At 37.6% G+C, this 25,294-nt stretch overlaps 1 protein-coding gene and 1 long non-coding RNA gene across 2 annotated transcripts; one reads left to right on the top strand and one right to left on the bottom strand.

Annotated features, from left to right (window-relative positions):
- Positions 1–6,473: 6,473 nt before the first annotated feature.
- On the bottom strand, positions 6,474–9,815 carry LOC149052540 (uncharacterized). The gene is made up of 5 exons (XR_016186231.1): positions 8,750–9,815; positions 8,364–8,399; positions 8,032–8,088; positions 7,294–7,415; positions 6,474–6,659 (listed from the first exon to the last, which is right to left on the bottom strand). It is a non-coding gene; the product is annotated as an uncharacterized LOC149052540 (long non-coding RNA).
- Positions 9,816–22,076: 12,261 nt separating this feature from the next.
- On the top strand, positions 22,077–24,250 carry LOC149052541 (uncharacterized). The gene is made up of 2 exons (XM_089181187.1): positions 22,077–22,211; positions 23,901–24,250. The coding sequence occupies exons 1-2, from the start codon at positions 22,139–22,141 to the stop codon at positions 24,248–24,250; spliced, it is 423 nt and encodes a 140-aa protein (XP_089037313.1). The 5' UTR covers positions 22,077–22,138.
- Positions 24,251–25,294: the final 1,044 nt, after the last annotated feature.

Consider the following 25,294-nt stretch of genomic DNA (forward strand, 5'->3'; position numbering starts at 1 on the left):
GTTATTGAAAGCGGTTATAAGTTACCATTTGTTTCAATTCCATTGAGGTATTTCTTTAGTAATCATAAAAGCGCTGTTGATAATAGAGCTTTTGTTTGTGAAGCTATCGAGCTATTGTTGTTGGCGGGTAGTGCGGTGGAAGTCAAGCGTGACCAAGTTCATGTTTGCAGTCCCTTAGGTGTAGTTCCTAAAAAGAATGGCAAACGTCGATTGATTCTCGACCTTCGCTTTCTTAACAAGCACCTAGCCAAGCGTAAGTTTAAGTTCGAAGACCTTCGAGTCGTAGCGGAAATTCTTCAGCCAGGTGATTGGTTTTTTACTTTCGATCTTCGTAATGGCTACCATCATGTTGGCATTTTTCAAGAGCATTGGAAGTATTTGGCTTTTTCGTTTACTTTCGATGGTAAGCCACGCTATTTTTTGTTTTGTTCGCTTCCTTTTGGTTTAAGTACGTCTCCTTACGTTTTCACCAAATTGTTAAGACCAGTTGTTTCACACGGGCGGTCACAAGGCATTAGGATTTCTGTCTATTTGGACGACGGTATCGGCACCGATTCAAGTAAGGATTCGTGTTCTCAGGAAGCGCAACTTGTGCGAGGCGATCTTTATCGCCTTGGCCCGCTAGTGAATGAGGAGAAGAGCAATTTTGAACCGCGCCAAAAAGGGGAGCACTTGGGCTTTATTTTGGACCTTACCAAAGGAGAATTTAGTATCCCACCAGGCAGAATTGATCACCTGTTTAATCTGATTTCACTGCTTCTTGACGATGTTTCACCCACGGCTAGGGATGTGTCTCGTATTACGGGTACCCTTATTTCCATGGAGCTCGCTTTAGGTCCAATTGTGCGTTTGCGCACCCGAGCCTTGTATGCAGTCCTTAATAGCGTTCATTGCCTTAGCTGCAAGGTGGCTTTAACGCGTGAAGCTGTAGAGGAACTTTATTTTTGGAGAGATAATTTCTTTCGTTTGTGCGGCAAACTAATCTGGAGGCCCTCCCCGAAGATAGAGCTTTTGTCTTATTCGGATGCCAGCAATGTGGGTTGGGCGGGATTTATTGTTCAATTCGGTACGCACATCGCTAGAGGGAACTGGTTGGGTTCCGAGGCCCTATGCAGCTCTTCTTTCCGCGAGATTCGTGCAATTAGATTTGTTCTTCAGTCGTTTTCCGGTCTTTTGGCGAGTAAGGAGTGCAAGCATAGATCTGACAACCAGAGCGTCTGCAGTATTTTGTCCGTCGGCAGTAGTAAGCCTCATTTGCAAAAAGAAGCCGTTGCCATTTACAGTTTGTGCCATGAAGCCGGTATTCGCTTTTCTGCGGAGTGGATACCTCGCTACTTTAATTTCAGAGCTGATTATTGGTCGAAAGTTGTCGACACCGATGATTGGATGCTCAACCCTGTCCATTTTCGCCAGTTGGATATTCTGTGGGGACCCCACACTGTAGATCGTTTTGCGAGTCATAATTCTTTCCAGTTGCCCAGGTTTTGTTCTCGGTGGTGGTGTCCTGGGACCGAAACTGTTGATGCTTTTACCGTCAGCTGGGGAGGGGAAGACAATTGGTTGGTCCCCCCAGTGTTCCTTATTCCCAGGGTTATCAATCACATGAAGCTGGGTAGAGAGCAGGGCACTCTCATTATCCCCTTTTGGCAGTCTGCTCATTGGTGGCCGTTGGTGTCTCCACGCCCCGGGGTTTTCCACCCTTTTGTTCTTGACTGGCAGGAGATTCCTTTACATGAATCTACTTTTCTCCCTGGTTCCGCAGCCGCGGATCTTTTCGGGCATGGTATTCCCTCGTGTAGAGTATTTGCTTTGAGAATTGTGTTTCCTTAGCTTTGCTGTAGAACGTTTTTTTTCGGGTATTAGATGAGTACCTTGAACGAGTTGTTCATCCTAATTATTTGATTTTGTTCTATCTGAGCCTCTTTGGCCTAGGTGTGGGCCTTTGCTTTTTGCAAGTCAGTGGACTTGGAACTGTACTAGTACGCACGAGTTGTGCAGCTGAAGCAAGCCGAGAGGGCACTGCCGACACAGTAGTGTGTTCGTTTTTAGAGTCAAGTGGACTCCTCTATCCTTTGTGTGGATTTGCTTACCAGTTGACGCCGAGTGGGCCAAGCCTCCTTGTGCTGGAGTGTGTGCTGGTGCTGTGTTTACTTGACATGTGGGCAGTTTCTCGTTGCAGACGATGTGTTTCTTGCGCGTTTAGTGTTCTGTAGCGATTGGATGCTGTTCCTGTCTTTAAAATGCCATGTTTTGGACATTGTTGATTTTCATTTTATTTTTATTTTTTTATTTATTTTTTTTTTAAATTACAAACACAATGCTTACAATACAATATGAAACACCACTTACACTAATTACAATGCTTATTTACATTACTCTACTTACAGTCACTAATAATTACACTACTTACAGTCACTAATAATTACACTACTTACAGTATCCAGCTCTATCAACAACACAATCTACTAATTATGCCATTACATACAAAAAGTACTATTTTCTTTTAACATTGCACAGTGACACATACCGGCGATGGCGACGCCCAGTTAATTCTCTAACAAAAATAAACTACAATAAACTAATAAACAAAGAAGAATATGAGATCTAAGTTTATGCATTGGTCTTCCATTCTTTTCCTTAAAAAAAGGGCAAACACAAAATTATATGAGAAATTCCCATCGAATTTGAAAATCGCGAAGCTTTCTGTTTCTTATAGCAATTATTTTTTCAACTTGTTTTTTAACTTCAACCTTGTGCAAAAACAATCTAAATATTGGAGAGGTGTTATTTTTTCTACATTCCCAAATAGTCAATTTTCCTAAAATTATCAAATAATTTAACAGATCTTTCCTCTGAAGTAAGCCAACCATAATATCTTTTAAAGACAAAATTAAATATTCGCCACTAAGATCAAACCACCAGACTGTAAATACGTTCCAAAAAGCTTGCACAAAGGAGCAGTTAAAGAAGAGGTGGTACAGATCTTCCGTATAGGTTCCACAAAAAGAACACTTGTCCGAATCACTTAACCCTATTTTGAACAATTTATCGTTTGTAAACAAAATGAAATTCAATACTCTGTATTGAAACGACCAAACATACGTTTCGCTCGCAACAAGATAAGGAATAGAGAAAACTTCCTGCGCATTTGAAAGCTCAAAATCTGCTGTCAACTTTTTAAAGCCATTCGGGATTCTCGCTTTACTTGTTATCATCGTAGAATAAAACTGTTTACACTTTGCAGTATATGCATTAAAAGATTTAGACTTATAATCAAAATTCATAGGATCGAGATTACCCGCTGTGGGGATGGGGCAAGAGCTTTTTGATTTCATATTAATAATAGAAGATCTCAAGGCTGTCCAAGTTAGGAAATTAGTGTTAAGTCCTTTTTGCTTAAAGAATTCATAAGAACGCACATTGTCAACATCGAACTGTAAATCATTCAAATAAGTTATGCCCTTGTCAAAGTATGTTTTATAAAAAACAGGTTTATTATTAATTCGTATATCCTTATTATTCCAAATTACATTTTGAGAATAATTCACATCAGAAAAGGAGCATCTAAAATCCGCCCACCATCTTAGAAGCTGTAAGTAAAACTTACTAAGACTTAAGTCAAGATCATTTACATCATAGTTAAATCTAAAAAGAAAACATCCTCCGTATTTTTTTAAGTTGTATTTGAGATAAGAAATCCAGGGCCCTTCCTTCTCATCTATGAGACGCGGAATCCAGGACAATCTTAATGCTTTAATATGTAGCTTAAGGTCTGTGAGATTCAGTCCACCATTCTCTCAAAAATTTGTAGATCATTTTCTCCATCTGTTTAATAATTTCGGGTGGGGTTTCTATTATTGAGGAAACATATAATAATTTTGGGATTAGGAAAGATTTAATCATTGTTACTTTGCCAAATAGGGAGAGACCTCTGAGTTTCCATAAATTAATCATTTTTTGAACTTCATTTAATTTATCCTGGAAATTTTGTTGTATAACTTGTTCTTGATCACAGGAGAAGTGAATACCTAGGGTCTTAACACCTGTACACCACTCAAGGCCCAGAGGTGTTTCTAAAGAATTTTTGTTTTTTCCAACCCACATAGCTTTGGTTTTAGAAAGGTTCATTTTTAAGCCAGAACATTTTTCGAAGTCATTAAGGATTTGTATTACTTTTTCGGCTGATGAAATATTTGCTAGAGTAGCTGTCATGTCGTCGGCGTACAACAGAGACCTAGTTTCATCTTCCCCGATTTTTATGCCTTCAATATTCTCATTTGTTCTTATAGATATCGCCATAATTTCAATGGCAATTAAAAATAAATAAGGCGACAGAGGGTCTCCCTGCCTAACACCCCTTTCTAGTTGAAAAGGAGAGGAGAAAAAACCATTATTAAGAACACAACCTGAGAGGTTATTGTAAAACGTTTGAATCCACTTTATGAAGGAGGGTCCGAAATTAAAACACTCTAATGCTTTATAAAGAAATTCATGTTCTATAGAGTCAAAAGCTTTTTCAAAATCAATAAACAGTAAAACACCTGGTAACTGTAGTGATTCAGTATGAGCGATAATGTCTAAGATTGAACGAGCTGTTTCCCCAATAAACCTACCCTTCATAAAACCGGATTGATTTGCATGGATTACAGAGGGAAGAACATTTTTTATTCTATTTGCGATGACCTTAGTTGCGATTTTTGAGTCGACATTAATCAACGAGATTGGTCTCCAATTTTCCAAAAACATCCTGTCCCTTCCTTTTTTGTCGATCAAGGTGATGATCGCCTGCTTTTGAGAATTTGACATTTTGATTAAAAACTTCAGTCATTAATTCACCAACAGAATTCCAGAAAATTTTATAAAATTCAAAAGGAATTCCATCATTTCCAGGCGTCTTCCCCATGGGTGAGAGCGCAGTGATTAAATAGAGCAGAGACCCTTTGGCTAATTCTTGCCATGCACTGAACAGAAAGCAAAGTTAGAAGTACATTACAATATATATATATATATATATATATATATATATATATATATATCTATATAGATATATATATATATATATCTATATAGATACACTTATGGCAACAAGCTAACACTTGTTTATATTTTTGATGATGACCAATAAGCACGGAACCCAAAAAATTCAGTAACTGATGTATACGTTGTTAGTGTTATGCAGTACTAGTTATCATTTGAAATTAAAAGTTAATGTTGCACATGCAGTATGGCCTGGTTTACTTGTGTCAACTATTACTGTTTCTCGTATGTAATGATATACGCTCCCCGTGTGAAGGACTTTGTTCTCTCTCTTGAACATTTTCTTGTCGTTGTTGGGTTTTTTTTTTTAGGAAAATTCTAATTTTAAAGAAACTGTTCAACTTGAGACTTCTGGGTGTTAAGCTCACTGAAGATTAACCACACATACCATGTAATTAAAGGAGCACTTTAGTTCCTTAACTGTTTATCAGACTGAATTTAAGACTCTCATCCTCTCTGCTTCTATGGGTCGTACTACATTTTCCTTTGCTCTGCATTGACCGATGTTAAGCCTAGTACAAGTACCTAAAACAATTGAATACAGTAAATAATATAAGCTTAACCGCTTTGTACCTTTGATGTACACTCCATTTTCGGCGGGTAAAACTTTTGGAAACCAAGAAACGAAAATTATCCTCTGTGCTTTCTCGCATTCCATCTATTCATCTCCCATTCACAACTTGCTGGCGGTTTCTTTTGGCATGAAATCACAGAAGCGCCTAATGCAGCTTTCCTACTACCTTCTGTTTTGTTCAATCGCTGAGCAATCAATGCGCCTGCAATCATTTGCTCAGTGGATTCTACCCATACCGATACAACCCTTCCGGGACCCTGGGCCCTCTCGAATAAGTAAATTACGCTTGCCGCCTGGTGCATTCCTTCCTTCCTTCCTTTCTCTCTATTTTTTCTCCCTACTTACCTCTCCTCTGTCCTTTTTTCTTTTCTTTTCTCGATACGAGCCTCGATTAAAGAAACGAGGCTCGATTGGAAAATCGAGGCTCGATTGGAAAATCGAAGCTCGATTGAAAAATGGAGGCTCGATTGGAAAATCGAGGCTCGATTGCGTAATCGAGCCTCGTTTGTCGCAGAGTGGCAAAACGAGGTATCGTGGTCGTTTTAGATCGAGAGTTTTTGGTCTGGTTTACCAGAAACCTTTAGTGATCCCCAAGGTTCTTTGGGAGCCGCGACACTTGGGGCAGACTGACTGGTTCTTGGGACAAGGCTCTCCCTAAGCAGCAATACTTGGTGCAGACTTACTTGACTGGTCCTCTTGTGGGCATACATTGCACTAGGTCGCTATGACCACCACTGATGTCACCCATGTGATTTTAAGCAATATCCACATGAAATTATAAGCCACTGTTCATGCCATGTGTATCTTAATGAGGAAAACATATCTGTTGAGCGTGATCTACAGAATATTAACTGGAATATTGATGTACATATTTGTCATGGTGACTCGGTGTTAGCAAAAAGGCTGTTTTAGTAGAGTGCAGCGTGCTTTTAGTAATAAAAATAACCTTAAGAATCATTGATAGTCACCTTATCACATCAGGTATGTTGTCACCTTTGAGGATCACTATGACCATGCTCCTCCTGTCGGACCTGGCCTGGTGACACATCTAGATGCACAAATTTTATAGATTAAAGTAGAATAAAATTTAACATATAGCCTTAACATGTCAAATTTTACATTGACTTGTCATTTCTTTTGTATAATGGCACGACACAGTGCATTTTAATAATGCATAGAATAGGATTATATGTCAGATAGAGAAATTAAAGTTGATCAGTTTAAGAAAAACAGTAACTTAAGTATATTTTTCCAAAAGGGTCTGTTCCAACATAATGACCAATTTAAATTCACAAAAGTTTACAGGCTAATTTTTTTTTCAAATGTGATTGTCAATACATGTTACTTGTCAGTAATTTAACACATTGACACATGGGTATGCTAACTGTATTTACTATAAACATTTTACCTAAAAATTGCAAGCTATATGGGCAAACATATAACAGGAACTAAATTGACTGCCATGACACCCTTTAACTCCCATGAGTGACCTAGACAGAATTTATCCTTACAATATCAACACAGCATCAACCAGATAAGTGATGAGAATAAAGAAAAATATCAATTTGGGAATAATTAGTTGATCCAATACTAAATTCCCTGAAATAACATGACAAGGATTGTATGGTTGACAGTAAGGGGAATTACAAATTTGGTCTGAGAGTTAAAGAGTTAACACAAACCTCCTCATATGTCAAGGTCAAAAAGATTGGCAGAAGAATGTCCTCGTGGGTTGATGCTGCCTCCATGAGCACATGTTCACAGGAAAGCACTTCCTTTGTTCTGTCCATATCATTCAATGGCACTACAAAATTATTATGAGTGTGGTTTTCAAACAGTAATGGTATTCAATTGAACTGTCATCCATTAAGGATGTTTGTGCCAGAATCTTCCCCCCAGCTTTTCTTTTTTTAAACTTTTGTTGTAGTTTGCTTATGGCCAACTAATGCCAAGAGTGTGTGAATGAAAGTAAAGGTATCTATTTCTCCTTTTTTCTTTTCACTAATAGTAAAATGCAATTGCACATGTTACTCATTAAAAGATAATCACCGTTTATATTGGTTTTGTTTTGTTTTGTTTTGTTTTGTTTTTCCTTTTACCTAATGAAGGGCAAAAAAATTTTAGTTTTGGATTTGAATTCCTGTTTTGTCTGTACTTAAACAGTTAATCTACCAGTGCTTATAGTCTACAGTGAAATGTAAACTGGGGATTAATAAAAGCTTTTTCAAAATATGTTTAGCTGAAAATATGAAACAGATAGCAACATAAGATATAAGGAAGCCTCAGTCATGCATTTTAAGCTAGAATGCTGCTTTTGGCAAGATATTATTTTGTATCTAGTGGAAATTTTTCTATTGTCATCATCCAGGGAGAGCCGTGCATTAAAGTGCATTGAATTATTGACAATATTTCCAACATACCTTGAGCATTCTGATTGAGAATTCCCAAAGAACTTTTGTCTTCTTTTACAATCCCAGCTGAAATGAAGTGGCATAAAATTAAGTGAATATCAAGACATTAGTTATTGTGCATTCCTTTATGCCATGAAACTGAATGAGTGAGTCAATCTGTCAGTCTATATCACACCATACTGTAGCATAGTAGAATGTTCTATTCTCCATTTACATGAGACACAGTTGTTCATCTCTTGAATTTTGATTAACACATTAAGTAATTAAAATTATGTTGAAGTTAATTCAACATTTGTTTTTCAAAGTGTATGTGTTTTATAATCCATTTTATAGAAACGTACCTTTTTGCCACTGATGTATGCCAGTTAAATGACATGCTATGTTGAAAGGGAAAAAAATCATGGAGTAAAAATTTTGTTTTTTTTTTAAATTTAATTTCTTTCATTTCTCACATAAATTTGGTCGATTTACTTCACACCTCATGTGTAAACTTGGCTTGGCCTAGGGTGCACAATTAAGTTGCCTCTTAAATGGTAATTTATGATACAATCGGAAATCATCCATGTAAACTACTTGCAGTAATAAACTAGATTTCTAGCATAATATACATGCAGTTTTCAGAAAATATCCATTGCCACCCTAGGGATTAATCCAAATCAGGATTGGGGTTGGGGTCTGCAAAAAAACGAGCATTTAAATGTTCTTTAATCAGTCATCATCATATTACCTGAGTCAACATTTACTGGGTTACTAGCTAAATAGCTTCTATCGAGTTCATTGTCATTGACATCATCTAAAGCAATGACACCATCTGTTCAAAAAACAACACAACACAGTTTCAGGTGTATCACACGATAATTATCTACGACAGATGGGTCAACTGCTTCCACACAAGATGCAAATACAGGATTAAAATATAAATCATTAATAAACTTAATAACTAATGTGCCAATCAATTAAGCACTTACATTCACTTGTAGGCAATGTCAAGTCCACCGGACCAACAACACCACTTGCCGCACTTGTTGCACCACTTGTTGCACCACTGGAAGTCTCTGGCTGGATGACTGAATTGGTCACACTTGTTTGAGATTGGCTGGGATTTTGGTGAGTGGTAGATTGTCGAGAAGGCAAGGGAGGGTTGGAATTAGGTTGAGCAGGGGGAAGGGAGGGTTGGAAATGGTTTGTGGAGGGCGGGTTGGAATTGGGCTGAGCAGAGGGGAGGGAGGGTTGGGATTGGTTTGTGGAGGGTGGGTTGGAATCAGGCTGAACAGGGGGAAGGGAAGGTTGGGATTGGTTTGTGGAGGGTGGGTTGGAATTGGGCTGAGCAGGAGGAGGGGAGAGTTGGGATTGGCTTGTTGAGGGATGGAGGGAAGCAACATCAAAATTAGGATTTGTTTGAAGAGATGGAGAAGGTTGGTTGGGATTGCTTACTCCTGGTGTTGGTATAGACTGAGGGTTAGTGTTAGATCCTGAGATAAAAAAGGAAACAAATAATTTTTAATTAGTGTTTTGAATTATTAGTGAAATAGTGGAAATATGAGCTTATTGCAAGTTTTCCTTTGATAAATCTATGACATAAATATTGAAAATTTTGAAAGGCAAAGAACCTTCCTAAACTTGTAGTGCAATCCATGGTAATAAAAATAAAAAAGGATTAATATTTAAAAGTCATAATATCAAGATTTAAATTTCTCAGCAGAATAATTGGGTTATGTTGTTGCATATGTCTGCCAAAGAATATTTTCTTTTTTTAAGTGTGGTGAAAATGCATTCCCACTTTCAGGAGGCTATTATTTCCAAAATGTACATGTTCCACTTTTTTTGTATAAGTGTGTAATTGAAATTCTAACAGATATTTTTCGATCACTTTCGATTCGTTATTTTCAATTATTCAAATGAATGTCATTCGTTGACTATAAATTTTTTGTACTAAGTACAAGTTTCTGCAGGCCAAGGAGGAGAGACAAAGCCTGAGACTAAAGAAGGTAAATAGAATGATTTTTTTCTTGAACTGTACATTGTGCGACATAAGTTTCCTTTATTTCCGCATATAGTGGAAGTCACCTTTTCTTGAACTTATCTGCCATCTGGGCCAATTTCCTGGCTTACTCACAAAGTGACAGTGAGGGCAAGTCTATTGCTTTATATGCGTCAGTCTTAAGGTCCTTATACTTCATCATAATTAATAACTTTGCTATCACACAGCTAAAAAACCTGTGGAGCAGGTGGAGAGTGAAGAGATTCCAAGGGAAAGTGACAAAGGTAAAGGAGAGGGTAGCTTTAATTGGTCACTCAAGAGATTAAGAAGGTTATGGAAACATATCTTTCACCTTAGAAGTCACTGAAAAAAAGAAACCAAAAAAATATTTCATGAAATGCTTCAGTAAAAACAAGATTGAATGGCTGAGTACTAATGCATCTTTTATCAAACACATTGTCTTCTGGAGAAGACGGAAGAGGGCACCAGCTTTGTCTCGTTCAATTTCGGCTCTCTGCGTCAGTCGAGCTAAATTTCAAGGGCATTTACGTGTAGGCGTTGTATACGCACTTATTCAGTATCTGAAGCAACAGAGACAAAAGTGATTGATGAATTGGTGGCAAACGTTGACCTTCGTCAATTGCAATACCTCAAATGAACATCATTTAAGAGGTAGAATATGTTCTAATTCAATTTCTTCAGAAGGAGAAAAAAAGCTTGACACAGAAGAGCTAACTAAGGAAGGTAAATACAACGATTCATTTTTTTTTTTAAGAACTATACATTATTTACCAAAACTTTCACCTAGTTATTTTTGCATACTATACAAGCTTTATTATTATTATCATTAATGTATTTTTTATAAATTTAAAGCTAACTGGGCCAATTTACTAATTTAATAGAAGAGCCATGGGCCGAGTTTACCATCTAGACAACTTTATATATTAATGTACTTTACCTCATTCTAATAAATAACTTTGCTATCACACAGCTGGAAAATCTGAGGAGAAAGTGGAGAGTGAAGAAATTCTAATACCTAGTGATGAAGGTAAAGGAGAGGGAGGGTTTTTTGTTTCTCACTCAAGAGGTTAAGGCACCAGATTAGTTATTGAGGCATATCTTTCATCTTGGTAGCCAATGAAAAATGAATGATTCGTAAACATGCTGAAGTAAAGGAAAAAGAAATAAATTGAAAGACTGAGTTCTAATTCACTTTTTGTTCAATTAATCATCTTTTATAAAAGCTCAAAAGGCAGAAGAAGAAGAAAAGAAGCGGCTTGAGCCTGACATGGAGGACACAGAGAAAGGTAGAATTCTTTATAAATCAGCCAACATAGACTCGAAGTGGTCATGAATTAACACATAATCTGTCCACGCTATTGTCTGAGGAAAGTTGAAACACGGCGGTCCACATCAGAAGTGATTGAATTAAGAGAAAAGAGGAATACTCGAGTAAATTGTACTTCGTCACAGTGAACGGCCTGACTTGCAATACTGACACTAAATATGGCACCTTTGAATCTTCCAGAGCTCTCTCACTTTTTGTAACATTTCTTAGCTATAAAGATGTTTGCTTAGATGGAGGAAACATAGCTGCCACGTGGTAAAGCTAATTAATTAGAAGCGAGGCTTATGACGTCGTGAACCTCAACTTTTAAAACTCTTTAACACAGACAAGTTAGAATTGTGTTAGCAATAATAACTTCTGATTAAGTAGCTTAATATATATATTTTTCTCTTTTCGTGTTCCAAGAAGGGGAAGAAGAGGTTTTTGATACCAGACTTTAGTTCTTGCTTTTCGAACCAAGGTAAATGTTTGTTCTGTCTTCTTCAATAGTAACTACCACTGACTGAAGGGTGCGGAAAACCTTTAAAAAAATTGGGCATTTTTTGATATCTTATCAAACTTATGAAACCAATTTCAGATTTGAGATGAAGGGTGAAATTTTCGTAATTTTGCTCTGATGCATTTCTGTGTACATGCATGGGCTGTTGACTCCTAATTTCTTGAACCTTCAGTTCAGTTGAACCTCTTCATAATCTGAATAATACTGTCTGGTCAACGGACCAACTGGTGAGCTGGCCACTACGCCGTCAGATTACATTAACTGATTAAGCTGACAGACAGATGGTATAACTATCTGCTTGACTTTCTGCCTGACTGTCTGCCTGACTGTTTCCCTTGCTGTGGGCATGGCAATAAGCTGATTCATTTTCAGGCGGCCCGGCTTGGTCAGCAGCCTAAAGCGATTGGTCGACTGACTGTTGGTTGATCAAGCAGGAAAATGATTGATTGATACGTTTTGCAATAATAAATCAAGGTGCTTTTACCTTTTCCATTACTAAACAGACGGTGAGGGCTCAAGAAGGGAACTGAGGAATTCAATAAAAAAAAGCCATTCTACTAGTCATTACGTAGTGTCTGTGGAAGTATCTTAGTCGAAACAATCTGCCTCTTTATTTATTTTCACTTGAATAAAATAACAACATAAGTTAGTTAGCTGAACTATAGATTGCATAACATGCTATAGAACATATTGGGCGCTATCTCTGAATGGGCGTGTAATGGCACTTCTGTCTTCATTTCCGTTTCATTTTGTCTGTTTTATTCTTTCTGTTTATTTTTCGTTTGTTTATTTTATTTCATTTGTTTTTTTTGCATGTGTATGTGTGTTGTATTTGACAAGTTTAACTACCTAATTTTGCTAGTCTGCTGCTTTTAGCATATTTCAAAATTGCATACTTTTAGTTTTTAATAGCTAATTTCTAGGGTCTTTAATCTAAGAGATAACAAAGCATTTACGGTTTAACATTTCATATGGTTGATACTTAGCAATATCCTGATGATCTGAATAGTTAATTTCATAAAAATGTTTTACTCGTTTACAAGAAATTTAGTCAGTAGGAGCTACAGTGATGGTTATTTGGGGCTAAAGATTATGTCAAAGAACTCAGAAAATTTTACGGTCTAGGCCTCAGCTCTGGGAGATCTGGCATTATCATAACAACTATTTAAATACCCCAGTTCGACAGCAAAGTATCGGTATCTTTTTTTTTTCTGGTTTTTTGTTTTTTTCTATTTCATCGGTATCTCTTAAAGATGAATAAATAAAAATGAAACGAAAGAAAAGTTAACATTTTATTCGATAAAAAATCATTACTTAGTTCTTTGGTAGTTTATTAAGCTACCCAAGTAGTAATCTAAATAGTTCATTTTCAGAATTTTTTAACTCTTTTTCGAGCATTACAGTAGACCCTGAATGTAAAGTGACGTCCATTTTCTTAGTTTTAGAACGTTTATCGTTAGTGCAGACTTATCAAATAACTTAGAGAAACGTTTAGGTATGCCAGGAAGTTTAGTGGCTCAATAAAAATTATAGATGTTTATTTTCACAACTCGCTTGAGAGAATTTTGCACCCAGACTCCACTTCTAATTATTTAATTACATTGGTATCTCTTGTTGAATAATAGATTAATGAATAAGACCGTTGATAGCATAACAAAAAACAAACAAAATAAATACATAGGGTAAGACATCGCTTATTAGAGGTTTTGTAGTTTAACAATAATCTAGGTAACCCATTTATTAGAATTTTCATAACTTCTTTACGAGCATTATAATCAGTAGGACTTAAAGTGATGTCCATATATATCATGCTTATATTACTGACAATTCATTCAAAATAAAAAAAAATAACGAAAAGGTCTAAGAATATTACAAAATTAGAAATTTGGTAGTGAGTTTAAGTCTAATTTGTAGTTAATTTCTAGATTGTTTAACTCATTTTGAGAATTCTAGTTCATTGTAGTACGTGGTATTCAAATTATTTCGTGATGTAGCCTAAACATGATCCTCATACATGGATTTACAGTAAGATTTGAACACGACATGGTACAGAGTATAGAAAATTGTATCAAGGGAAAAAGTTTTCAATAAGCGTGTCATGTTTACTGTAAGTGAGAGCCTTCAATAAAACACCTTTTAGACCTTATGCTTGATTCTGATGTCGATAAACCCAAGAAGAGTTGTTAAGTCTCGCTTGAGTTTCATCGGCAGCGTTGTTGATTAGTGATTGGTCATAATTGCCCTTCCTTCTCTCCAGAAACGAGACATTAACTTATATATTTAAGTTGTCCACTGGAAAGAGACCTCATTATCCTGGAAATTAATTTTGAGATCACTCCAAACAGTATTATCTCGTGTACAAGTGCACAATTTACATAATTCTTAGAAGTTTTGATCGCGACGGGAAAACCAGCGAAATGACGTCTAGAACTTATTGGCGAGAATTGCAACACCAACAACGGAAGTCGAAAATGAGTTGCGTCCAGGTTATCCGTGCGCTCTCCCGTTCTGAAAAGAAGACCCTTCCTCTTACTAAATCAACTATTTTATCGAACGTGGTCCTTATGGTGTCCTGTAATGAGTTAAATAATGAGTTAAACAAACTTCTCATACAAATGAAATTCTTCCAATTTTCTTCCATCGTTCCAGTTGGGTTTATTATGTCTCTCAGCAAGCTTTCTCAGAAAATTGGATCAGGTGCTAAAGGCTGGATCAAGAGGTCAAGGAGGAGATATGAATAGCGGTAATAATGGGGGCCCTGCACCAGGAGCAGTAAGCGGCTTTGGTGGTGGGGGAAGTGGATCAGAGGATAATGGTGCATCAGGCAGAAATGGTGGGTATTCTGGGGGAGGTAATGGTACCCATGCGAAACAAGGCGGAGGTGGAGGAGGCTCTTAATATAATGAAGCAGATTGACCTGGTTTGACAGGTGGGAACTCAAATGATGATGGCGTTGTGCAAATTTTCGAATTTATGAGCTGATTTCGAAAATTTTTTTTAAATTAATTCATTTGTTTTTTTTAACAGATTCTTTCTGTACCAACAAAAAACTGTTTAAGTTGTGATTGGAACATTTTTATCTATATTTCAGTCTAGCTTTTAGCTTAAATTTCCTTCTGATTTCAAATCTCATTGATTTAAACCCTACTTTTGCAGAGGAAAAATAAAACAGACGAATCTCTATTCCCATTTCTCGATCGCTTTTAGGCCTCTCGAGAAAGATTACGAGGGTAATCAGAAGTCTAGTTTTTGAAATATTAACAGCACCACTATTTGGTTGCACAATAATGAACAGTAAATGTTATAATGAACACCTTGACATGGTCACTGATGCACTGCACGTTACGAGATATTCTGGATAATTCGGACTCGGACCTGAAAACTATAGTTTATTTATTAAAGACATCGAGGTTCTGTCCATCAATTATTTGGAGAAAGGACCCTCGCAGTTTTATCTTCTCGTAGGTTATTATCAACAGGACGGGCGTTACCACCAAGTTAGCTATGAGAAAACACATTGGGAATGAGACCAATCCTGGATAATTTCTTTACCTGAAAGGTGAGCCCTCCTATGGTTATAACTTTTTACACGGTAGTGTTCTGTAAATGCACTTAAAACAACTTCAACTTTTCAGGATTGGCACAGGACGAATAAACAGTTTGAAAGCTGTTATTGAAAGAATATTGCAAACACAATTACTCAGCTGGGAATAGATGCATTTTAATCCTAGACCTTGCTATTCCGAATTAGAATTCCTTACGGGCATATCACATACAAACAATAAATATGACACTGGGCCAATTAAGGGAGTGTGCTTCTAACTGATTTTTTGTTTGTTTTTTATTTATTTGATTTCCCCTTTTTAAGTTTACGAATTCGCTTCAAGGTTTCCTTAATTTCATAATCCAACGACAGGTTAGCAGTATTGAACAGTTCATGTAGTTTTCCTGGTTTATTAAACGACGCCACACCCTGTGGTTTACGCAGCGATTATCCAGGCCAAGTTGAAGTTCTCGCTTTAAGAAATTGTACAAGGGACATATCGATGCACTGCGAGCTGTATGGATTAAAAGCAGATACAGCACTTGACACTGAATGGAAACTGCTGTTAGCAAGAGCAGGTAAATCTTATGTACTGTCTTACTGTCTTACGTAACTGCTAATAGTGGTGTACATCTCCATCATCTCTTTATCACAGACCTCACGATGGTCATGTTATTCTAGGAAAATCTTCGGGTGCTTTCCATTCAGCCCAAAATACCGGAAGTTTCGGTTAGAAATCAAATGAAATGGACCATTTCGGTTCAGTCCTACCAGAATATTTGGGAACGCCTTTGAAGCTGGTCCACTTTGACCGGTCAGGTTATTTCGGTCGGTCGAACCGAAATGCCGCCTTCCATTTGACAAAATTATTGTCCCCAGTACTTGTGTACCGCTCTTTTGTATCTGGCTTGCAAGAACAATAAGCAAATGAGTTCATCTCTTTGAAAATCGCAGGCTTTTATCCGCGGCGTTAATATTTTGCAACCCTAACGCTTACGATAGCAAAAAAGATCTCTATTCACCACACCCACCCCCCCCCTCCGCTCCGCCACCCACGCACACACACACCTGTTACTGATACACAGACTTTAAAGACTTTTTATGAAAACGCGACCTTGAGATCTCCTAGCACAGGAGCCTCTCAACTCGGTCGTGATGTATGCAATGGATAATTTTCCCTTTGCCTTTGTTTAGGGGTATTTGCGGTGGAAGAGTTGCACTTGTCATTGACAATATGCCCTCGATGGCCTTTTAACGAGGTTAACATTTATTTTTGCCACAGCTCTTTGCAGAATGTGCAAGCAACATTTCGCGAAGACAAACCAATAACAGAAGGTGACACCCGCACCAATGATTGAAGTTACTCCATGCGTAGAACTAGAGACTTCAGAAGCAAACGTAAGTAAGTAAACGGTAACCTTGGATACAGACAGTTATGCCAACATAACAAATGTCGAAATTCCGAAAGGGCTGGGTAACTGTGAATAACTGTAAACTTTGAAAATGACTCTGAAAATGATTTTAAGACGAATAGGTCACTGTTCGTTTCTTTAAATTCCTTTCGGTCTGGCCGGAGCGGAATTATTGATAATAATAGTGGTATGCGTGTAAATTCATATTTTCTTTTTTAAAATGATGTATAATTTAAGTTTCGAACTATAATTAAAAAAAACTAATGCCTGGTGACAAAATAAACAGAAATATTGGAGTAACATTGATGTCTGAACGTCTTTTTTGTATGCTACAGAACAGCTCAACAGCTCTCCAGTCAATCTGTTGAAGAGTTCGCAGAAAGCCTTGGACGTCTTACAATCACTGATGACACCTTTCTGTCACCAGACACAATAAGCACATCTTCCACTCAGAGTGACGAGCCCACACCTGCGATCTTACCTGAGCCGCGCGAAAAGCTGAGTGAGTTTCTGGTAGCATGCAAACTTGAACCGCTTGGAAAGCCATGGCTTTCTTGGAGTGATTCCTCTGAACGAGCAAGACAGCGTCAGACAAGGAGAGCCACAGAAATAGTAGCAACTGTGCTAAAGAGCGTCACCCCTAATAATGCTGGTGAACTCTGGCGACGTTTAGCCTCTTCTACGGCTATGAACAAGGCACTAGGTGTAAGCGAGTTGTCACATTCAGAGCATTTGTATTTAGAGGCCCCAGCAGAAGCGTACCAAAACGCAACCAGCTGGGATACCCGTAAACAAGTGCTTTCGATTATGGCAGGGGTTGGAACTTTAAACGACATTTCCCATTATATCCCGGGGTTGAAGAGATACCGATACTCCATAGCTAATCTTCATCGATCACAGTCTGGCCGAGGCGCTTAAGTTACACATCAGCCTACCACACGAATACGAGTAGACTTGGGGCAGCTTGGCCACTTTCTTGGATTCACTACGAGCCCGCATCTTGTTCAGTCTGGTGAGGTTATTCAAGTGCCTAACACAATCCGTATGATGATACCCGAGCGAGTGGTACAACAGTACACTCAGTACTGTTTGGAGACCAACTTCAAACCATTCAGGGAAACTACTATGAGACGAGTACTCTCTGAGTGCAGTGCCTCTGTAAGAAAATCACTGCAGGGCTTAGATTATTTTGCAGCTGAAGGTGCTCGTGCATTTGATGATCTCGTGGCATGGTCCTCATACGCCAAATAGGGGAAATAGGTTCCGGAAAAGAGTGGGAGACTACAGTTGTGCAAGTTCTTATGACAAGCAAGCAGTATTTGAAGGGGACTATAAGGTAATGTGAATTCTAACTCCAGAAAGACAGCTTGAATAAAACTAAAAATAAGTACAAAACAACAAAATCATTCCGTAAAAAAATATATATTTTGTTCTCTTTTTCTTCTCTAAATGGTGCACGTTTAACTAGCTTACATAAATTCTCGAGATTAACAATGCGCGCACGAGGATAGTGGTCTTTTCTAAGGTTAAGGTTAAAAGTTATTCGCCCCCCTTACGTTAATAATATTTGTTAGATTAAAAAAATCATTTGATTAAATATTATATTGAAGTATAAGCACAGACAAACAGCAATCTCAACTTTGTTTTGTCAATAGGTTCATGTCACTAGCACCTCTAACGTAGCAGACCAATGTGTTTTGTTTGCTCTTAGCGACAGTAGTGATGCAGATTACCAGCAACAATGCAGTCACCAACACACTCGTCTTTGTGGCCGTTGTCAAAGTCTTCAGGAAACTCTGGAAACAATTTCGAGTTTAAAGACGAAATTCTCGTAGCTTGGCGCGCTTATGGTATGGGAAAGGGAAAAGAGATCCCATTGGAAACAACATCAGAAGGTTAGTCTAATGAAAATTCACAATTTTATCCTTCTTTAAATTTATGTCATCGCGCAAACTTTTTTTTATAGTTTGAGTAAAACGGTGTACGTTTATCGTTTGTTATAGCCTTCAGACGCATGAAAGGCATCCATTTACCACCCTGGTGCGCAGGAAGAGCGGGTGTCTACCACCCCGAGGGGTTTTGCTTTGTAAAAGACTTAAGCCCCTTCGCCCCTTTATAAATTTATAGCCCTTGATTTGTTCTACAAAATTTTTAAAACGAACATCGCAGAATATAGCGGTTCTGAAGAAAATGTCGTCATAAGATGTAAAAAGCAAACGTTTCATCTGTTCGCGCAGTAAAGTGGACCAAAGGGGCACTCTTCACACGCCTTAACCAAAACTAGAGGGATTATCTAAATGCGAGGTTTACAATTGATCAAACCAGCGGCAGAAAACTAGACGGTGATATCGTATCACGTGAAATGAGACGTGCAAAAGGACCTGATGGTGTTCGTTTGTTCAAAGTATCCGAGTTTCTTACCCCGCAGCAGTGCACTTCATATCTCTCACGTCTTGCAGCGAAGGTCCGACGGCAAACATCCGACGATGCTGAAATCCAAGCTGTAGTAGAAGAGGAAAACTTTACCATGGCAAGAGAAACAATCCTATCCATCACGCTACAGCACCCCATCACTTACGATCAGCACGATATCTGTGCCATGGCCAAGGGAGGATTTCTGGAGTGACGTAAACTTAGAATGTTTCCAAAAATTTGTCAGCAACTAGAATTAGAAGTACCACCCAAGCCCGTTCGCCGCAAAGCGCTCGACGTTGACCTGCTGAAAAAAACCGTCATTAATTTTACTTGCCAGCTCTGTGGGCAAAATATGAAGAAACAGAAAGTACTACCCTGCTCACAGACGTTTTTCTCTTTTGGGAATTTGGTGCGCGCTAAGATAAGCGATTGCTCGTGAGAGAGGGCGGAACGCGCCTTTTTTTTATACGTGCACTCGAAGATATCTAAAATGAAGAGAGTCTGTGAACAGGCTAGTAAAGTACACAAATTGTAGAGTTTTGCCCAAACGGTGTTCTCACTTCTCCTCAGAGGCTTGCTTCCAGGAGTGAAGTTTGTTTATGTTTAAAAGAGCGTTCCTTTTCGGAAAGTGAGATCATTTCTCGTTTGTCAGGGTGAGTCCTTGTTACAAATCAGTCAGTTACCTTTCAGCTCGCGACTATTTGCACGTGATAAATGTCTCTTCCCGCTCTAACAAATCAATGACACCTTATCTTATAAATGTGAAGAGGTATTTTAGCCTGCATAACAGCTGCTTCATGAGCCAAGCGAGGCGAACGCGGCATTTGCTCGAAGCACGAAACGAGTGCGAAGCGCGAGACGAGGGATGGAGAAAAATAAAGCTTTATTTTTCTACTCCCCTCTTCGCTTCTCGCACTTCGCACAAAATGCGACTTTTGCCTCGCTTGGCTCATAAAGCGCCTGTTATGCAAGCTGGAGGTATTTCTGCAAGTTCTCTGAGTTAACCAAAAATAGCTTTGTTTATCGTCGCTAAACACTTCTAGAGGTCTCTAGAGAAAGCGTTACAAGCGAGAATGTGGAATTTTATAGCACTCCACATCGCGTATTCAGCCCTGCAGAGTGGTTCTCTTTTCCTCGCGCTCGCGGCGTGAATTGGTCTTAGTTAACTCAAAGATTATTATTAGCCTCAATAGGATTTTCAACAATTTTGAAGAGGTCTGGAAGGTTTTAAGGATGCGATAAGCACAAGCAAGTTTGAAGTTGTATTGTGGACAAGCTCTAAATGAAACTAAGAATTTCTAGTCACCTGGCTAGGGTTTCCTGGTTTAGGAGGAAAAATCATTAAAAAAAATTAAAATTTTTTCAGAACATATGTGAATTGAATAATGGAACCCCGGGAAAACAGTCCCACAAATTTAATTTCTAACATTCAAAGATATTACATAGGCCGAAAAACTTTGAAAAACAAGAATTACGGGCCTTTCTGAGAGCTAAAATATAGTTTGACTTAAAATTGCTGGAATTTCATGTCTAATATTAATTATATATAAAACCTGGGATATTTCCTGTTAAAATTTAACTCGACTAAAACAGAATAGTAATATTGCAGAGTGTATATGCGTTGTTTACTAAAACACACTGTAACGTATTTTAACATATTTGCGCGTCCCTTTAGCTACGCATCATCTCTATAACGACGAGAATGCAAAATTCTACTCGCTAATTTTTAATTTCTCCACGTTGTGTGTGGTTGGTAACCTGATACAACAATCAAGTTTATGCAACGATTTAGGACAACTCAGGATCTTTTCCAATTGTCATTAAAAATTAAAGCCCTTCGTGTAGGAGGTAAATGAAATAAGTTTAAACGGTCAAAAAGATGTCTTGGTTGATTTTCAGAATTTTGCAAATGCGCTCTGACACTAGCTCATTGGAGGAAACACATTGGTTTGCCTTGTTTTCAAGACGTTGGTAGATGAAAGCTATTTGCTATCAGAAGCCTAAATGGTGTAAAAACTTTCCACTGATATGCTTTTCTAGCCCGATTTACGCGTACATTTAAGAATTCTTTTGTACACATTGTTGGATTTTTGATCTGCAAATTATGTTCAAAGAGATGGTCTGCTCTGATCAGGCTGGTATGAATAAGATTTCATGTAAAGTTTCCATATTTTATTTACACTCTGACTGAATAAATCCCGCAACTTGAAGAAAGAGGAAAATCCGTGAGCTATATTATTGCAGTCGCAGTAATCTAGCCAAAATATCAATTTTAGCTTGTAAAAACCCATAAAAAAGAGAACTCAAGAACAACCAAACTATCTCTGAGACATATGTCTTAAACCGTTTTTTATGTCCAAAAAAAGGAAACCTTTTTTTCGACGGGAAGTCGAGAAGCACTCTCCTAGCGAGAACGCCATTGAAAAACAGAGTTTGCTTCCGTGAAGCCATGTTTTCTAAAAATATGCTCTAAAATCTCCCAGAAAATTTGGTCCGAATACCACAGAGTTAGCAATTTGAAATTTTAGCAAAACAGATTTGTAGGCTTTTTTTTGTGTGCGCTTGCATTTTTACTGAGTTAAACTACTATTTTCTTTTCTTTTGATGCTGCCTATAATTATTGATACGTACACAAGAAGGCTCCCTTAGAATAGCGAGTGAAAAATGGAAATAACTGCCTGTGGAGAAAATTAACAAAATTATCTATTTTAGTACACATCATTTAATCTAACAGCCTCTCTGTGACGGGGTGTTATACATCTTTCATATGTCCAATTGTGATTGGCTATCATGTTTCAAGGAAGTTTAGCGTTAAATCGCTGATACATCGCCGTCAACAAACTGCTGTTAAGCTTCTCGATTCTTTCAACAGCCACAAAACATCGAAAGGATTTCTTTTCAGCTGGTTTTTTAGAATATGGGAGTTTTTCTCCACTTGTTCTTCACTTCTGTGGTGCTCTCCCACGGACAAGTTCTATCCTGCCCAGATGGTAGGTTTCAAATCTTGCATTTGTTGATAAAAAGCCTTTATTTTTCTCCTTTAAAATTTTCAGCTATACAGTTTACCATGTTAAAAATGGAAACACGAATTCTCAAGAACTGAAATACTTAAATTGTCGTATATACACATAGGGGCATAAACTAACAAAATGGCTACAAAATTCATAATCCAATTGAATGCATTGTTATCTTTTATTCATTCGAAAATATCCTTGATTCCTTGGCACTATATGCGAACGTATGTTTGCAAAGTATTTTTAGTTACGACCGAACAATCTTCGGAATTTCTTAACTGCTCATATTTTTCTCATTTTTTTCTGCTTATAGTCTTGAATTCTTTTGAAACACTCATATAAAAATAAACTTAAGTTTTATCGAGGCCGTCTAAAATTAATGACAAAATTTTCGCAAGAAAGATCCCACAGTTATGAAGAGTCCTGTACTTAAGGAAAGACAAATTGATGTCTTAACTAATGGAAATGAAATGTTTTCCATTCTCCTATTTTTAGATTCTCTTGTGAAATAAGAATCTTTCTTTGGGTACATAATTATTCGCTTGTGTCATAAAAATTTTAAAATTGTTGAAATGCAGGGAAAGCAGTTATGTTTTCAATAATGCAAACGGAGTACTAAGTGCAGAAAAGCGGGCACATTAAAACTTGTCACTCGACAGGTGGCTAATTGGTATGAATGATGGAAAAACAAAACAGAACAAAAAGCAAAAATTAAAATCGCAATGTAAAATTAAGCATAGTTTGTTCTTAGCGTGTGCTTATGGAGAAATTGATGCTCGAGGGCAGTTTTGAAAGCACAAAAGAAGTGAGTTTCTCGAGCTGAAGCCAACAGCAATTTTAGCTTCTTGATATACGATATACACTCGCGAAGAGCACGAACCAATTTTCTTATAACATGGCGCATACGACTTGTGCACAAAGATAAATTTCTACCACAGTTGAGTCGTGTTTACCCGGTAATCGCTTACCACCCAAAAACTATCGATAAAAGGCAAGGTGTATACGATCAATAAATATTTAGAGACCAAAGCTTAGTTCAAAGAAGTGCCAAGTTTACTGCTTAGAAACGGAGAACAAAAGAACTCCTTACATTTACGAGACCCGCTTAATCGATTCAGCGTACTGGAATCTTAATTTTTTACTAGAATTCACGGCCAGAATGTTTGGCTTTGCGTTGACAATTTGAAGATTCTGAACTGTAAGACTTTGAAGCATAACCTTCGATTCCACAATACTTTTAATCGCCTCGAATAAAATTTACTGTTCTAAAGAATCTTGAGAGTATTAATACCACTCGAATAGGGTAGACGCGAACTTACTTGCTGAAGTAAATTGCAAAACTCCTATTATGTATGCGCCATGCCTACTTCGAGACACCATGCTGGCTCATTAGGAGTTTAGAAGGACTTGCAAACGCACGCTTTGTTATAATAACTTTGATAATAAATTATGACTTGAAATAAAGTACAAAAGGTCATGATTCATGGCTCGATAAAAACCTTATCCGATGTTACTGTTAATACAACTTGATTTCCGATAACTCAGTGAATATGTTGTAATTATGGATATACGTACCACGTGCATTGAACTGTGAGATTAACATCTGAGACCCTCAGAATTGATGACTCATTTCGCTTTTTAACTCTTAATGATTTGAATTTTTAGATCAATGCCGTATACTGGCATTTCCATCCACTTTGTTCTTCGTGGGAGAACGTCTTGTTAACCATACCATAGCAAACATCAGTGTAATTGACAGGGACACGTGTGAATATCGTTGTTACTTGGACCACAACTGCGTCAGTGTTAACTTTTATTTTGGAGAAAAAGGAGCAAAATCACACAACTGTGAACTGAATAACTCAACGGGTAAAGAGTATGAAAAGAATCTAGTGAAAGCAGCGAACTATGTATACCACGGAACTAAGGTACCAGTCGTTAAATGTCAATTGCGCAACTCTCTCTTTTTCAATTCATTAGAGCTAGAGGGTTACCCTTTATATTCATGTCTGTGAAACGCCACTTATTCAATATTAATTATTTTTACATAAATTTTAGACAAATGCTGATGTCGTTACGGATCTTTTGTAGATAAGCACTTACAAAAAGCAAAAGTCCCATGAGTGCCTTGAGGACACCCAACTCTATAAACGAAAGCATGTAATTTTATTAGTTATTTCAGAACGTTGGTCACCGGCTTAGAATAGACAATTGATCGCTGTTTTTCTTGCAATAAAGAATGCACGACTACGAACCACTCATGTTCATTCATCTTAAATATTTTTCGTGGCCAAGAATAAATTGAATGGCCTTTCGAATGCATTTTTTCAAAAGGTAATTGAATTCAATTGGTTTTCAGGCATGAATGTACCAGGTTAAATTATCGAAATATTTAGATACATCTCATGGCTAAAGAGCACGTACGACTATGGCTATAACGATACAGTTGAGCTATGACCGGGGTTACGAGTACTGCTTTGTGAAAGATAATTCACTCTGTAATAGCCTATCTTAAGACGCCCCCTCTCGAGTTTTCAGAGTGATGGGAGTGACTTAACTCAGACTTTTTGAATTTCTTTCTCCACCAAGTTGTGTTCAGGTTCTCGGCGAGGTGACGAAAACGGCTATCAGATTTTAAACAGTTAATTTTGACATCCCGTCCAAGGGATTGACAATTCTTATTGTCGCCTCATGCTGAAAATGTGGTATATTTAACTCTGGAAATTATGCAATATGTCTAAAGCACAATTTTCTTTTAACGCCCTTTTTTTTCTGTTTTTTGTTTGTCTGTTTGTTTTTGTTGAAGAATTTTTGCGCTCAATCTCCATGCGAGAACTACGGCACCTGCCAGTCGGGATTTACAGGAAAACGATATCGATGTTTATGTGCTTCTGGATTTACTGGCCACGACTGTGAAAAAGGTAACACCTAAAATCAGAGAAATCGATTCTTTTTTTATTTTGTCATTTTAACATAGTGGTCCATTTTTTCAGAGGGTCCAAGATTCAGAAGCGGTTGTACTTATGACACATTAAATATGGCCCACTGTGGTGGAAAAC

This window comes from Pocillopora damicornis, chromosome 1 (assembly GCF_964200805.1).
Source record: "Pocillopora damicornis chromosome 1, jaPocDami1.2, whole genome shotgun sequence".
Classification (NCBI taxonomy): domain Eukaryota; kingdom Metazoa; phylum Cnidaria; class Anthozoa; order Scleractinia; family Pocilloporidae; genus Pocillopora; species Pocillopora damicornis.

Coding starts and splice junctions, on each gene's coding strand:
- LOC149052541 (XM_089181187.1), top strand. CDS start 22,139: ATGGGAGTTTTTCTCCACTTGTTCTTCACTTCTGTGGTGCTCTCCCAC. Junction 22,212..23,900: donor AGTTCTATCCTGCCCAGATG/GTAGGTTTCAAA, acceptor TTGAATTTTTAG/ATCAATGCCGTATACTGGCA.